The sequence below is a fragment of the Canis lupus genome, chromosome 22 (genome assembly GCF_011100685.1).
Source record: "Canis lupus familiaris isolate Mischka breed German Shepherd chromosome 22, alternate assembly UU_Cfam_GSD_1.0, whole genome shotgun sequence".
In the NCBI taxonomy this organism is placed as follows: Eukaryota; Metazoa; Chordata; class Mammalia; order Carnivora; family Canidae; genus Canis; species Canis lupus.
Genome location: NC_049243.1, coordinates 60,342,634 through 60,358,448, shown reverse-complemented (window position 1 = coordinate 60,358,448; position 15,815 = coordinate 60,342,634). Strand labels below are relative to the sequence as shown.

Below are 15,815 nucleotides of genomic sequence, written 5' to 3'. Positions count from 1 at the left end.
TGCTCTAAAAAGATTCTAAAAATCTACACCCTTGGCTTAGAAGGTCAGTGAATGAACAAGAGATTAATGCAGTGACTGCTTTAGGGAATATCTGTGGGTGCATTGGCACTCTTGTTATTCTGTTTCTTTTATAACTTTGCTAAGAATTACTGAATTTATAAGTTTACCATATAGAATATCTTATTGTTTTGTCACCTCTGTGCCCCACCCCTGACACACTGGTTCGTTCATTTGCCTTGGATGTTATCTTTCCCTGCCTCGGGTCTTACCACCTCCGGTCTCCCCGCCTTGGGTCTGGAACCACCTTAGCTGCTCTGGGTGTGGCAGAAGTGGGAACTCTGGGGAGGTGCCTCCCTGTTGACAGTTGGGAGTTGGGGTCTGTGTGTAATAATGGATCTGTTTCTTAGAAACTAAGCTGCTTGCTCAGAAAATTACCCTCCTCATTTCTGTTTTTAGTAGGGAGGCTTGGCATTTGTCCAACAGTTAATGAGAAATCATGGTACAATTATGTCACTTTTCTTCTGTTTTTTCTGTGTTTGACCCATGGTGAAAATCAAAGAAACTTGAGTGGAAAATGCATCAATGAAATAAAAGCAATTATGTTCTGGCCTTGGTTTTTTTTCCTCTATAACTATATATTTTTCAGAGGATTAATTAAATGCTAGGGTGTACCTATTCCTCTTGGTGTTTGCTGGGAGAGTGATTGCACACAACTTTGCCCTCAGATGAAGTGATGCTTTCATAATTTCGAAAGACTGAATTGTCTGAGTTTTTTATCTTTTAAAATAGTCTTATCGCTCTTACTGATAAAAACTGATAAAAACCTGACTGCGCTCTATCAGGGTAAATTAGTGGGTTTTTTTTGTAGAAACTAGCTCTTTAAGTGAATAACTCATAAATACAATTCATATGCAATTCATCTGATGTTGAATGGTAGGCTACAGAGCAATCATAGCGTGATGATTGGGTGACCTTTCAGGTTACTCATGGTGGGCTTGTAACATTTTTTAAATTTTCTGTCAGCGATAATTGAAGTATATCTTACAAAGTGATAATAGCTTCATTATAGTAGGACCAGTTATTCCTCAAAGCAGTCACTAGTTATGTGTTTAAAATTAGGGAATATAAATTTAAAAATCTAAAATATAAAAATCAATAAATACTTTTATAATTTCAATTTATACCTAAAAATAAGAAATTTGCATTGAAAATACAGATAGTGCTCTTACCTTCATGGCCATAAAATATTGGCATTTATTCAAATATCTACTTACAAAGGAGATTGACTGTAATTGATATCATCTAGCCCTGACTTAACAAGGATTGAATATAAGACGTTAACATCATTAAAAACTTTGTTTCCGGGGATCCCTGGGTGGCGCAGCGGTTTAGCGCCTGCCTTTGGCCCAGGGCGCGATCCTGGAGACCCGGGATCGAATCCCACATCGGGCTCCCGGTGCATGGAGCCTGCTTCTCCCTCTGCCTGTGTCTCTGCCTCTCTCTCTCTCTCTCTCTCTCTGTGACTATCATAAATAAATAAAAATTAAAAAAAACAAAACAAAACAAAAAAAACTTTGTTTCCTTAAATATTTATCCTTGGGAGTAGATTTCTGTGAACAGAAGAAAATATCTTTTTTCTTTGATTGCCTTGGGAAAGTGATCTTACTGAAAAGTTTTTTTTTTTTTACTGTCACCATATGTTCACTCATTGGCTTGAATTACTTAGTTCTTTTGGATAGTATTTTTTTCTGATTTAAAAATACTAATTGAAAATTTTTGAGCCTGTTAACAGAAAAAGTTTATTTTTATGAAATTACTATTTCATCATGAATAGATAACCTGTTAATATATTTTCTGTATTTCTCTGTGTCCATTTCACTGTGTATACTTGGAATTTTGTAACCCTTTAACTTCTTTTAAAATTTAAAGTGAACAATGAGAAAAACCTTTCCAGCCCTCATTGAATATATTTCTGAAGCATATGATTTTGCATTCCTGCTTTAACCAAATAAGGTGTTGTTTTTTTTTAATAATGAAAATTCCATGCTATTAAATTTTATTCTTCTGTACCAAGGCTTTATAAAGCATGATCTCTGAAACTGCTGTATAGCACATAAAAGTGTATTTTGTGGATATATTCTTTTTTTTTCCCCTGGGAACAAGATCTGTTTTGTTTTTTTTTTTCCAATAAGTTCTCAGTTTGTGATAGTTAAGAATGAACTTTAGTTTTAATGACTACATGATACTATTTTATAATTTGTTATATATTCCTTTGTTTTTAGTAGTGTATTGGAAAGTGTAATGTACCCTGGCCAAAAATATATTACTCCAGTAATGCAAGGATAATATTCATAATTTTTTCATTTATATTCACAAATGAAACTGGCTTGTAGTTTCCATTTTGGGTATTACTATTATTATTATTATTTTAGATTTATTTATTTGAGAGGGAGAGAGTAGGGGAAAGGGCAGTGGGAAAGAGAGAGAATCCTCAAGGAGACTCCACACTGAGCCTGGAGCCTGATGCAGGGCTCAATCCCAGGACCCTGAGATCGTGACCTGAGTTGAAATCAAGTCGGCTACTTAACCTCCTGAGCCACCCAGGCACCCGTTTTGAGTATTATTTTTATAAGGTTGTGCTAGTGTTATAGAGATCCATAAAATAAACTCAAGCAATCTGTGTATCTTTCTGTGGTCTAGAATACTTCAATGTAACAATGTCTTTTTTTTTTTTTTTTTTTTTAAGTGAAGTAGGCATTTTACATTTCTGATTTTAAGTTCTCTCCTTGGGTAAATAAATTTTGGTTATGTTTTGCTAGGAAACCATTAATTTTATATTGTTATATAATTACTACAAATATTTTAAAATTCTTTAAATACATTTGTCTCTGTGGATATACTTTCCCGAGGGTTGTATGTTGTTCACCTGGTGATTTGGAACTTATGTAAGAATGACCAAAGAGGGACTTTAGGTATGTTATGACTTCAGTGGATTTTACAGTCCTGCTAGGGAGCTGAGTGCTATTGGTCACATGGTCAGTGCTGAGTCTCAGACCATTCAGCTTCTAACTTAAAACAGTACCAACTACTGAGGTTCTGGTTCAAATGCCATTTCTCCCTAAGATGACCTAGGGCTCCTTGGGTGAGTGGCCGATTCTTGGTCTAGGGGAGAAGGAAGATGAGCCTAGTGCATCTTCCATACCAGAAGCAAGGAAGACTAAAGGTCAAGGCTAAAGGACTTTGCAGCTAGCTTGAAGAGGCTCCTGTCATCCCAGAATGGGAAACCTGGAGTGCCAATAAGGATAATAAGTGTATGGACTGGAACACAGATGCATATAACTCCATGTTCATGATGATAGAACACCATTGGAAGCTGGGAAATAAAGATGTTACCAAATACCTCAGCCTCTCTTGACCTGGTCAACTTTCTTCCCTTTTAATCTATTCATAAAATTAATGACCGCGAGAGTTTCTGATGAGGCGTCCTAGCTCAGAGGGAAAGACAGTGCATTCAGAAGAAGGTGCTAGCTGGCTCAACCACTAGACGAATGCCATTCAGAAAGGAAACCTAGACCCTACATCATGTCCAAGGTAAATCCTAGAGGGATGAGGAACCTGAGCTATGAAAATAACATGGCAGGAATGCTGGAAGAAAATTATGTTGGATGTCTGTGTAACCTAGGAAGACAAGAAACTCAGAAGCCACACAGGATTATGTTTACCTACACAACAAAAATGGAGCAAAGCAAAAACATGAAACATCCTGTAGATGTTGGTAAATGATTAACTTACAAAACTTTGTAATACTTGCCTCACAAATGGTCATGATCCCTAATATAACAAACAGTTTTCATATATTGATGAGAAAAGGACAAAGTCAGTAGAAACATGGGTTGAGGAGGAGATGAAAGACAGTTTACAGGAGAATAAAAGCAAATGACCACCCATATGACGAAAACCGCCCCAACTTCTTTTGTCAGAATAATAACAGTACAAGCAGCCATGCTTTCACCAGCTGATGGGCAAAATCTAGAATGGCGCATCCCACTTGTGGGAATGTCTGTGGACACCACTGTATGGAAAGGAAGGCTGGCACATCTGTAAGGATTAAGAATTGCTTTGACTCAGCGGCTATTAGAAAGTGAGTTATAGAGCCAAAAGCACTAGTGTATTAGGACATGACTGAAAAATGAGAGTGGTGCCCTTATTGTGGTAGGAGATGGGCTAGAATCAGTAGCAATTTAGCTCTATTTTACCCCCCCACTCTCCGTGCCCTTTCTGTTGTCAGGAGGCAAGCTGGTCGGTGGGGTCAGCAAAGGTGTTGAGCACTGAATGGGGAAGAAGCTTCTGAGCAAAACGGTGGTTCTCAGAAAGGTCACTTAACGGCAGTGCTGCTTGGTAGACTGGTGCTGCCTGCCTGCCTGCCTATCTGTCTACATTAGCCTGTAGCCAGCAGTCCACGAGCAGGGTATGGCAGTGTTGGCCCCACTGTGTTCCAGACTCGCACATGGACCTCTGGGCAGCGGCCCTCACACCCAGACCCTCATAGTTAGCAGAGGTTACAACAGATAATCCTCTTGAGGATCGTAAATCTTCAGGAAAAAACCTGTTTCATTATACTTCCACTTAAAAAGCCTGGGACATCTAATCATTTAGAGAGTGATGTAGCTAAAATGCTTTCTAAGACCAGTTTCGCTGTATAAAGGCTCAGTCTCCTGTATCTCAAGAGCTTGGCTTTCAGAATGGCTTCTTCCATGTTGCCGTTAGTGGGTAGTCTGCCGTGTCACATTCTGATGTTGCTATGTCTCTTTTCTCAGTTCTTTGTAGCCTCAGATCCAGCAGTTAAAACAGACCGGCTATGGCAGGACAAGTACACCTTACGGAAATCGATGATCCCTTCTTTTATTACAATGGATCAGTCCAGGAAGGTAAGGCCAGAAGGGAGATTCGTGGTTTTGATATTTTAATCTGTATCTACCTGTATGTGCCTGCATCAGGTGACAAAACTTATCATCTTAAAATGTTATTGCATTATAGAAGTGTGTATTAATTGAATGTGTTGACCTATAAATATGTGTGTGTTAATAATGTCTTTTTAGAACTCACTTGATACTTTCCCAGATATTCTTGTTAATTTTTAATTAATAGTTTGTTGCTCAGGAATATTTGTGGTAGTTGAATGATCAATGATTTTTATGTAAAAGTAACTCTAGGATGTTTTCTTTTCTAGGTCCTCTTGATAGGAAAATCAATAAATTTCCTGCACCAGGTTTGTCATGACCAGACGCCCACCACGAAGATGATAGCTGTGACCCAGTCTGCGGACTCACCCCAGGATGGTATGATGGTGATCGCTGTGGTGAGGGTGTTGTGTATATATATTGCTGGAAGCATTTTTTTGTCCAATAGGACTGACACGTTTTCTGAATTGTTATCCAGAATACCTTAATATATAGTGTGATATGTGTAAAATATTACTATGTAAATTTTGAATTCCCTTTTTTATGTGGACTTAATAAGTATTGGACTAGGTGTGGCTGTTTTATTCATAGTAAATTACTCTTAGTAATCTGTATTATTTTTAAAAAATGGTACAGCGATAGTTTGCTGAGATAAGAAAGGAAAACTGTTGCTCTTGGTGGCTGCACCTATGACAGAGGCTCATTCAGGAATCAGCAGGAATTCACAAGTGTTGATTGTATTCAGAGTGCTGCCCTGCTCTAGATGTTCTCTGGTTCCCTCATTCACTATTGTCCTCTCCTACTTTTCGCATCATTGCATGGTGTTTTGTGCACGGACAACTTTCTGGTCTTGGCTGTTTCTGTTCGCGTGCTTATTCTGACTCACGCTGCATATGGCACAGCGTGGCAGGTGTAGGCAAGATGATACCAATTATTGTACATGACGATGACTGTGCCTTTCATTAGCTTACAGTCTAGCTATGAAGATAAAACATGGAAAATAAAATGAAATAATGAATAGTAAATAGTAAAAGATAAGAAGTGCTAAATGAGATGTATGGATAAATTGCTGTAAGTGTACAGTGCTGTAGGGTTGGTGGTAGGCGACTATGTGAATGCTAGACACCAGAACTTTTTCACCTGGCATCACCAAACTTTGTACCCTGTGCTGGTCCTCGCCTCCCCTCAGCCCCTGCGACCTCCACTTGACCCTCTGCTTCTCTGAGTTGGAAAACTTCAGATTCCGCAGACAGGTGATACCAGACAGTGTTTCTGTGTCTGCATTATTTCTCTTACCATAATGTTCTCCAGGTCCATCTGTGTTGCCACAAACAGCAGAATTGCCTTCTTTTTTTAAGGCTAAATCATATTCTCTTGTGTACATACGCCACATTTCCTTTACATATTCATCTGTAGATAGACGCTTGGGCTGCTTCCATATCTCATACTTAGGAGATTACTTAATGCTGCAGTGGACATAGGCTGCATGTATCTTTTAGTGTTTTTATTTTCTTTGGGTAAAAAACCAGTAGTGGAATTACTGGATCATATGGTAGTTTTTTATATTTAACTTCTTGAGGACCTTCCATACTGTTTTCCGGAGGGTCTGCAGCAGTTTGCATTCCCGCCAAAAGTGCATGAGTGTATCCCTTTCTCCGCATCCTCACCAACACCTGTTGTTTCTTCTGTTTTTGATTCTGGCCATTCTGACAGGTGTGAGGTGGTACCTCCCTGTAGTTTGATTTGCATCTCCCTGATGATGAGTGGTGTTGAACATCTATTCATGTACATTTTGGCCCAATTTGATTTTTAGTATCTGAGAGGACTCACTAGATGAGGTCTCCAAGGTATTGGAAAAGCTATGTTGAAAATCCAGACTGAGGTCAGGGCCAGCTGTCGGGCTTTGGGAAGTGCCTGCGTCACCATGCTGGTTAAAGACAGGGCCCCTTAGTGTAGTGAATACTCCAGCTGTTGGGGTCAGATGCCTCTCCCTCCTTGCCCCAAGTGCATTCATCACAGACAATTTAGCATATACTTCTTAGGGATGCACAGACCCCAGTTCTTAGAATAGAGAGAGATGTGACCCAAGAACAGATTTTTGGGAAATACCCCTGTTGACAAGGTAGAATAATGAAGGAGAGCCAGGAGACTTGTGTTGACAGATTTTGACCTTTCCCTATCACCCAGAGAAGACAACTAGCTCAGGCCACACAGTGTGGTACCTGTGCTCACTGTGGAGACGTGCAGACAAGGATTTTTGCCAGTGAGGCAAAAGTCGTTGTGAGGCCTGCAGTCGTGCCTGGTGGATTGTGGCTACTATTGAGTTCCTGGACTGCTCCCCTTGGTTACGTTGACGACAACTCAGCCCCTGTCCTCCCTGCGGCTTTGGGCTACAGGGCAAGGGTTTCTTTACCATTAGGCTAGGAGTATGGTTGGAAAGATAAAAGATAGGAAACCTGGAAAGACCGACAGGAACACAAAAGCAAGGGGAAAAGTTGAATTTGTATTTCACATTTGAAAAATTTTGAATATTTGAAAAAAAAAAAAAAGAAAGAAAAATTTTGAATATTTGGAAGTGTGACCAAAGAGTAGAATCCAGTTTTACAAATGAGAGTGGAGGATAGGCCCCAACTGTTAAGTGTTGTCATAGTTTTTAAATAAAATCAAATACTTAGTTTTATAAACTGTCTTGTGCCATAGAAGTGTAAGTTAGCAGGAAAAAGCTCTAGTATGTGTGTAATATCCTTGCGCTGTTTCTTTGCAGTATAAAACTATGGAAACGTTTACTTTTTTATGTTACTGCTTGGAGTTAGGTCTGCTTTTATTCCACGTTCTCTGAAAAATCTCCCCACACGTCTTCCCCCATGGTTAGCTTCATGTCGTGGCTGCATGTGACAGCACCAGACCTTCAGCCAGGCTAGCCATTCACAGAGCTCACTCTTTACATGTGCCATCCTGTTTGTTCTTGAGATGGGTTTCAAAAGTGTCATGTAGGCACGTGTGGGCGATTTCAGCATTGAATACCTCCCTTATACTGCACTTTTCATCAGCGTGTTTTAGTGTGGTTTTGAGTTCATTACACTGTAGAGGATAACTTGACCTTTATATCTGGAAATGACCAGCTGATATTGGGGCTCCTCTTTCTGGTCACAGTACACAGGCTGCTTGCACAGACGGCCACACAGCAGCATTTCCAGTTTCTGGGGCTTGGGGCTCACACCTTCCTGAGCACACACATGGCCTGTCATATCTGTCTCCGAGGCCATTTGTGGGTTTTGGCAATGGCTTTTGTACGTGGCAGCCTTTAGTTTTATCTTTATTAAAATACAGATTATAGACGTTTGTGTACTTCTCCTTTTGTTCTTTACAGCTGCAGATGTGTTCACAGATTTGGAGAACGCATTTCGGGGGAAAATTGATGCGGCCTATTTTGAGACCAGCAAGTACCTATTGGACGTTCTGAACAGAAAGTACAGCCTCCTGGACCACATGCAGGCGGTCAGGCGGTACCTGCTTCTTGGCCAGGGGGATTTCATAAGGCACCTAATGGATTTGCTCAAGTAAGAAGACTCTTTGCATTTTTATGAATACACATAGATTCAGCATGATAAAGAGTCTTAGGGTTCTTGTTTTAAAGAATCAATGGCATTAGAGGAAAATGTGTTGAATCCTCTTAGAACATCCTAGTAAGATGAAATCTGAAGAGATAAAGTTCTCACATAGAAGTCCTTTCATTTGTTCGTTTCCCGTGCCTTGGAGATACTGTGGCACTGACAGTCCAGTGTCCAAAGGGTGTGCAGTGGGTCACCCTTAGAATCGTGATGTCCATATGTGTGATTGTTCTGATTTAACGAGGATCTCTCTTCCCATCGGATCTCTGCAGGGGATTATATAATAGTTCATGTTGCTACAGGCCAGACTTCAATTAAAAACTTTATTTTTTAACATATGTGGCACATGTAAGTATTTTCAAGTGAAGCAGAATCAAAATTAATTTTTTGAGACTTAAGTGTTTAACTTTCCAAAACACTTGGCAAAATTCTATTGACGGTCAATTTTGTGAAACTTTTTTTTTTTTAAATCATTTTTTAAAATTTTTATTTATTTATGATAGTCACAGAGAGAGAGAGAGGCAGATACACAGGCAGAGGGAGAAGCAGGCTCCATGCACCGGGAGCCCGATGTGGGATTCGATCCCGGGTCTCCAGGATCACACCCTGGGCCAAAGGCAGGCGCTAAACCGCTGCACCACCAGGGATCCCAATTTTGTGAAACTTTTTAAAGATTTTATTTATTTGAGAGAGAGAATGTGCATGCATGTGCGTGTAGAGAGTGTGCGTGCATGTATGCGCGTGTGCTTGTTCACGCTCTGGGGGAGGAGCTGAGGGAGAGGGAGAAGCAGGCTCCCCACTGAGGAGGGAGCCCGATGCAGAACTCAGTCCCAGGACCCTGAGATCATGACCTGAGCCAAGCTAGTTGCTTGACCCACTGAGCCACCCACGTGCCCCTAATTTTGTGAAACTTTTGTTCTCATATTGTAGTTGTTTCTTTTTCATTTTAGTGTTTATAATCTGAACTCTTTATGATTTTGAGTTTTTATAAATCTCATTAAGAATTCAAGTAACAGGGGATCCCTGGGTGGCGCAGCGGTTTGGTGCCTGCCTTTGGCCCAGGGCACGATCCTGGAGACCCGGGATCGAGTCCCACGTCGGGCTCCCGGTGTATGGAGCCTGCTTCTCTCTCTGCCTATGTCTCTGCCTCTCTCTCTCTGTGTGTGTGACTATCATAAATAAATAAAATATTAAAAAAAAAAATTCAAGTAACATTTTATTTTTTAAAAATCTGTTAAGACCAGAACTTGTCCGTCCAGCTACAACTTTGTATCAACACAACTTGACTGGAATTCTCGAAACTGCTGTCAGAGCCACCAATGCCCAGTTTGACAGCCCCGAGATCCTCAAGAGATTGGACGTGAGGCTCCTAGAGGTACTGTGGTCCTGGTCCTGTGTAGGCAGTGAGCTCCCTGGCCAGCCCTCCCATCAATGTTCCCTGTTTAAGTGCATGTAGTCTTACCTGGTGGATGGGGGTTGTGCCTGCTGCTGTGTAATCTTAGGTGGGCATAGAACACGCAGTGCTTACCACAGGCCTGGCAGTGCATTGTGTAGTTAGCCTTACTCTTGTTAATGGTAATGTTGCAGAAGCCACAGGTATGATACCTGTTGGACGTTCTGAACAGAAAGTAATAATAATATATATCAAAATAATAAGATTTATCAAAAATCTATGTTTTTAATTTCAGTTTGATAGAAGATGACTTTTCTTTGGGGAATGAATATCAGAAACACTGTACACTGTTTGCTTAGCTATGATAAAGGACCATTAGCAGAGCCTGTTGGGTTTTTAAAATGTTGACTTTTAAAGGATTTGGGACATATAAGGCAGTGAGTTTCTGCCATAAAAATACGGTGACAAATTTGAAACAGATTTTATCATATTCATTCAAAAATACGCCATTCTTTCCACAGTATCTGTAGAGCACCTCTTAGGTGCCTATTGTTTCAGTGCTGAGGGTACAGGAGTTGGCAAAAAGATGCAGTTCTCATGTGGCTAATGCTCAGAACTATTGAGCATTTTTCCAAAAATTGGGCTTTATTTTGCTGCCTTTTCTTTGAGGACTGGCTGGATCCTTTGGCAGGAAGCCTAGCACTGGTGGGAAGGCCTGCAGTTTGTGTTTTTGCTCCCAGGTCTCTCCAGGTGATACCGGGTGGGACGTGTTCAGCCTGGACTACCACGTCGATGGGCCAATTGCAACGGTAAGGCAGTGCTGGGTGATGTGACAGCAGCCACGGCTCCTCACATTGCTAGCTGTCATGTTGTTGTAGAACTGGCCATCTTCTCAGTGAGCTTCTAGTGCAGGCGATTGCTTAACATCTGGGTGAGACCCACCGAATGAATACTGAAGCAACAATCGCTATGTGTTTTAGATGATCATTAATGAACACTGAGATGGTCTATAATTTTAAGGATTCTTAAAAATACCATTTGTTCCATCCTAGGTTTCAGCAGGTATTTAATAAACAGATTGCTTGTTGTGCTCCACTGTTATTAGACCATGGCTACTAATTCAGGATAATGTGAAAGGAACCACAAAGTGTATTTTACAGGAGTCACGTTTTTACTGTTTAGATCAAATATACTTAGCATTCATTGAAATGGACGGGAAGAGGCTGTACGGTTATCTGTTGTGCATTTGCTGCGCCTCACCAAAGTGCTATTTCTGTCCACGTCAGTCCAGATGGGGAGGGGTGTAACCCCAGGAGCTCTTTGTGTCTGCAGTTAACTGAGCCCCTTCCTTCCGGGTGCATGCTGTTATATCATACCAGAGTAAACTCCTTTGCCAGGAAATGTCCTTGAGCTGACTTCAGTCATTTTACATCTGAAGGAGGACATTCATCTCTTTAGATTATTGGGAAAAAGACTTTGTTAAGAGGTAATATAACTTGGCTCTAAAATTACTCCAGTTGTGAGCCTCACCCCCACCAGGCTGCTTTCCAGGGCGTCCTCTCCCTGCTCTTGCTGTGCTGTTGCAGCATGCTTGCTGCGAGATGGGGGCTCCCAGTATGTGAATGCAGAACTGCTCTCCTATTTAATTTTTTGTCACATTCAAATTACTTTTTTTCCTCATTTGACTTGTATCCTGAATAGTTGTAGATACTTATTTGTTAAAACATTCTGTTGTGGAGCTCTTGGGTGGTTCAGTCAGTTAAGCGTCCAACTCTTGATTTCGGCTCAGGTCATGATCTCAGGGTCCTGAGTTAAAGCCCTGTGTGGGGCTCCCTGCTGGGCATGGAGCCTACTTTAAACAAAAAATTCTGTTCTATACATTATTATTTAAATCCGAAACTTTGATATTATCTACTTTGTTAATGTTGAGTACGTTGCATATTATTTTTCTTAGTATAAAAGGTACCATAGTAAAGTATTTATTATTTCAGAGTAAGTATATATATGTATATGTTCCATATACACAGTTCCTTAATTATTTCACAATATTTCAGATTTACTGAGCATACAGTTAAAAGTGGCATAGCTTTGTATATAAACACGTGGTTATGCAGTATATTTTTTAAATTTTAGATTTTTGAAAGCTCTAGTCAAAACAGTCAATAGAAGAACTTTGTTACACATTTATTTTTAAAAAATTTAGGATGGATCTCTGTCTATGGCTAACAAGTCACCTCCCCACTCCAGCAGCTGGAGGGCACGCCTGGGAGGCTACTCTGGGAAGGAGAGCAGGGCTGGTAATGAATTAGCAGGATGTGCTGGGGACATTGTATGGGAGGTGATGTCTTGCACATCTGGCTTTTGCTGTTCCAGTCCTAGGGCAAGCCTCTGTCTCAGCTTGTTACATTTTCAGCTAACTGGAATATTTTATTATTAAAAATACACTTTTAGATCAAATTTTGGAAGAAAATGGATTTTCCTCTTTTTCCTTATTAAACATTATATCGTCTCTGTTTCTTTTCTCATTAATTGAGATTGTAATTTTTGTAGAAAACTGAATTATGAGGACATACCTTATGTTAGTCACATGATTTTTATCTTTTATGACAGTATAATTTTAACTTCTTGCTAATTCTGTGAAGAAGGACATGTAGAGATTATCTCTCATCTCCTCACTTGGGTACTGGGTGGGATAAAATCCTTCAGTTCTTTGTCCTTGATCTCCAGGGAATTAAATGAGGTGTCGGAAACTTATTTAATGTTTTTTCTGAACTGTATACTGCATAGGCAGTGAACTGAAAGACCATATACATGGCAAAATGAAACATGGAGGGTATTTCCCCTATACAAATGTAGTGGGAAGGAATGTTTTCTCTGAAACAGTTACTGTTTTTAAAGAATTGATTAAACTGGATGTTTAAACTGCACATTAAATGTGCTCTGGGAAACCTGGCACTTAAAGGGTCCCTTGAAATAGCATTTGTATAACAAAGATTTCTTTAATTCATTTGTAAAATTGTTTCCTTCAGTCACTGTTTATAGTTACAAAAACAGTAGTGTGGGCAGCACAGCAAAATAGATAATCCCCAAAACATTCACAGTTGATTTCAGAGTCCATTCAAAACAGTTCCTAACCATTCCTGTTTAGACATGCCGTCGTGAGTTAGTATTCAGCACCTGCCAAATACTGGCACAGAAAGGCCTACAGAAAAATAGACAGGTAGTCCTTGTAACACATGAGCAGTGCCAAGAATATACAAAATAAGAGAAGGCAAAGCAGTCTACAACGAAGTGCTAAAATTGCAAGGGTCAAATGATAAATATTCTGTCTGGAGAAGAGGGACATTGGTGAGGCCAGGGAAAAGTGTGTGGCCTGTGTCCTTGGGGGCCATGTGGGGTGTGGGACTAGCTAGGGCATAGGGAGTACCCGGGAGTGGTGTGAGGGGGAAGGTCTCAGGCTGAGGGGCCATGCTCCCGGGGTGGGGAGGGGCAGCCCAGAGCTGCTGGAAGCAGAAGTCCTACATGGGTAAGCTGTTCCTAGTTCTTTGTGCTGCGAGGGGAGTGTTGGTAATGGAGGCGACGCATTCCTTGTTTGAGGTGTCTGGAAAAGGGCAGACATGTGCCCACATCTGTTCTGCACACATTGGTGTCAGAAACATGTTTGGCTGTCATCTGCAGAAAACCCTGTTACGTGTATGCATGGGACAGATGGGCACTAGAAGATTATTTGTGGTTCACCTGACATGCGTATTTAACTGGTGTCCTGTGTTTTTATTTGCTCAATCTGGCCCCCATAGGAGGGAGGCGGGCATGGAAGGAAGGCCTCACCCCACCCCTGCCCATGGGGCTCATCCTCCTGGGATGTGACACCGCTGGCCATTTTGCAGTGAAAGAGCCATAAATACGTATGTGAAAACAACCCGGAGCCCTCTTTACAGGCTGGAGATTGTTCCAGGCCCATCCTCCATGAGATTTGCCACCCTCTTATCTCCCTCAGGTGGGCTCGGGTAGCAAAAACTGCTACGGAGCCAGAGCTGGAGTTGGAGTTAAGAGTCCACAGTTTCGACTATGGTTTAGGCTCAAAGTCCCGACGTATCATTTCCTAACCGTGTAACCTTAGGCCTCTGTTTCTCAGTCTATAAAATTGGTATAAAAATATCTATCCTGCTGTTCCTGTGAGTTTGCTTGACATGATGCTTAGCACATCAGTAATGATCCTTTCCTGAAACTTACTATAGTAATTGGTTGTGTACAACGTAGAGTTTATTAGAGTTGATTGTGTATGCTTTGGCTTTTTTTGCTTAAAGATAAAAAGATGAAAGGTGGAGACCTGTCCAGGGGGGGAGGGGGGCTTCCATCACAGAGTACTACATACAGTCTGTCTTGTGCTGTTCTTCACAGGTATTTACCCGAGAGTGTATGAGCCACTACCTGAGAGTATTTAACTTCCTCTGGAGGGCCAAGCGGATGGAATACATCCTTACTGACATTCGAAAGGGACATATGTGCAATGCAAAGCTCCTGAGAAATATGCCAGGTAAATGCACTGCTGGGCAGTCAGGGGGCCTGCGTTGCAGCCTGGCAAACAGAGGAGTGGATTCATGCTTTTGGATTTGGCTTTTGTGAAAAGGCTCATTTGTAATATTGCTTATCTTGATTTCTGTGCAAGTCAGAATATGAGTCAAATTAGATTGTTTAGATCATGAGGTTTTTTTTCAGAGTCACATTCGTTAGTACTCTAGTGTTTACATATGGATTTTATTTTGATTTTTAAGGAAAGAAAGCTGCTTAATAAATTGCTGGTTCACTTAAAATTCACCTAGTATTTTGATTAAGGTCTATTTTGGAATTGCTTTAATGTTTGTTTTGGTTCATAAACCAGGATGTGGAAATATTTTGTAATATTACTTTGTAATTATAAGCCATAATAAAGATTCTCATGTCAGCTAGCCAGGTTTATTTTAATGTTATGAATACTGAATAATTTCATTTATGGATAATTTTGAAATCTTCATATTGAAATTCATTTGGTCAGAACCTTTGAGAAAGTATTTCAACGACGTTTCTCTAAAGAGAAGTGACACTTGTAGGTTCTTAATCTTTTGGTGAAAGTGGTTATTGAAAAAGGAGCCATTGATTGAAGACAGGCACGGGTCATCTGTACATGTTTACTAGGTCAAGGCTGATCCTGGAGCAGCTCCCAGAGTTCCAGAATAGGTATACCCAGAAGCCGGGGGCCTGTGTGTTGACAGATATATTCCGTGTCCCATGCTTTCTGAATTCACAGCTGGTCTTTTCCTGGGGATCAGGATCCCCTTACGTTCCTTGCCTTGCTTTCTCTGGACTCACTTTGTAGAAAATTAATAATAAGGAGCCTCTGATATAGCTGGGAAAGAAGCAAGAGAGAATGTTTTCCTTTAGATACCATAGTGGTCGTGGACAGGAAATACTGTCTTGGAGCATTTCCAATCCATGAGGGCTGCCTGGCAGAAGGGCTGCTTTGTGATGGCAGAAGGAGGCATCCGTCACTCAGAGGACCTCACGGTCTCCTGCTCTTCACTGTGTCCCTCTTTCCCATGGTGTGTTGCGGGGTGACTCATGCAGTCCACCGGGTGCTCGCTGGTGAACTGTCCTGTTGCCGGCCTCACACCCTCCCCTGGTGGCATCCAGGCTGTGGCGTGAGTGGTGTGGTGCCCGCGTCCTCCCTCCTTCCTGATTTGGACGGTCTCTGGGTGGTGTGTACGCTCTGTCACAGGGAGGCCTCTGGCTCTAGCTGTTAGCTGGTTGTGACACATTGCTGATTTCAGTATCATCTCACCAGGGTCAGCATGAATTTGCTCTTCTCAAGTA

At 41.1% G+C, this 15,815-nt stretch overlaps 1 protein-coding gene across 3 annotated transcripts in view; it reads left to right on the top strand.

Annotated features, from left to right (window-relative positions):
• Nucleotides 1-15,815, top strand: part of TUBGCP3 (tubulin gamma complex associated protein 3) — a 76,763-nt gene that overhangs the window by 35,938 nt on the left and 25,010 nt on the right. For 2 of the 3 annotated variants that reach the window (XM_038570079.1, XM_038570077.1), the window contains exons 12-17: nucleotides 4,818-4,928; nucleotides 5,231-5,339; nucleotides 8,332-8,521; nucleotides 9,812-9,947; nucleotides 10,706-10,774; nucleotides 14,367-14,502. In XM_038570079.1, coding sequence (XP_038426007.1) covers nucleotides 4,818-4,928; nucleotides 5,231-5,339; nucleotides 8,332-8,521; nucleotides 9,812-9,947; nucleotides 10,706-10,774; nucleotides 14,367-14,502 — 751 coding nt within the window. The remainder of the gene's footprint in view (nucleotides 1-4,817; nucleotides 4,929-5,230; nucleotides 5,340-8,331; nucleotides 8,522-9,811; nucleotides 9,948-10,705; nucleotides 10,775-14,366; nucleotides 14,503-15,815) is intronic. The other variant, XM_038570078.1, reaches the window with a different exon arrangement.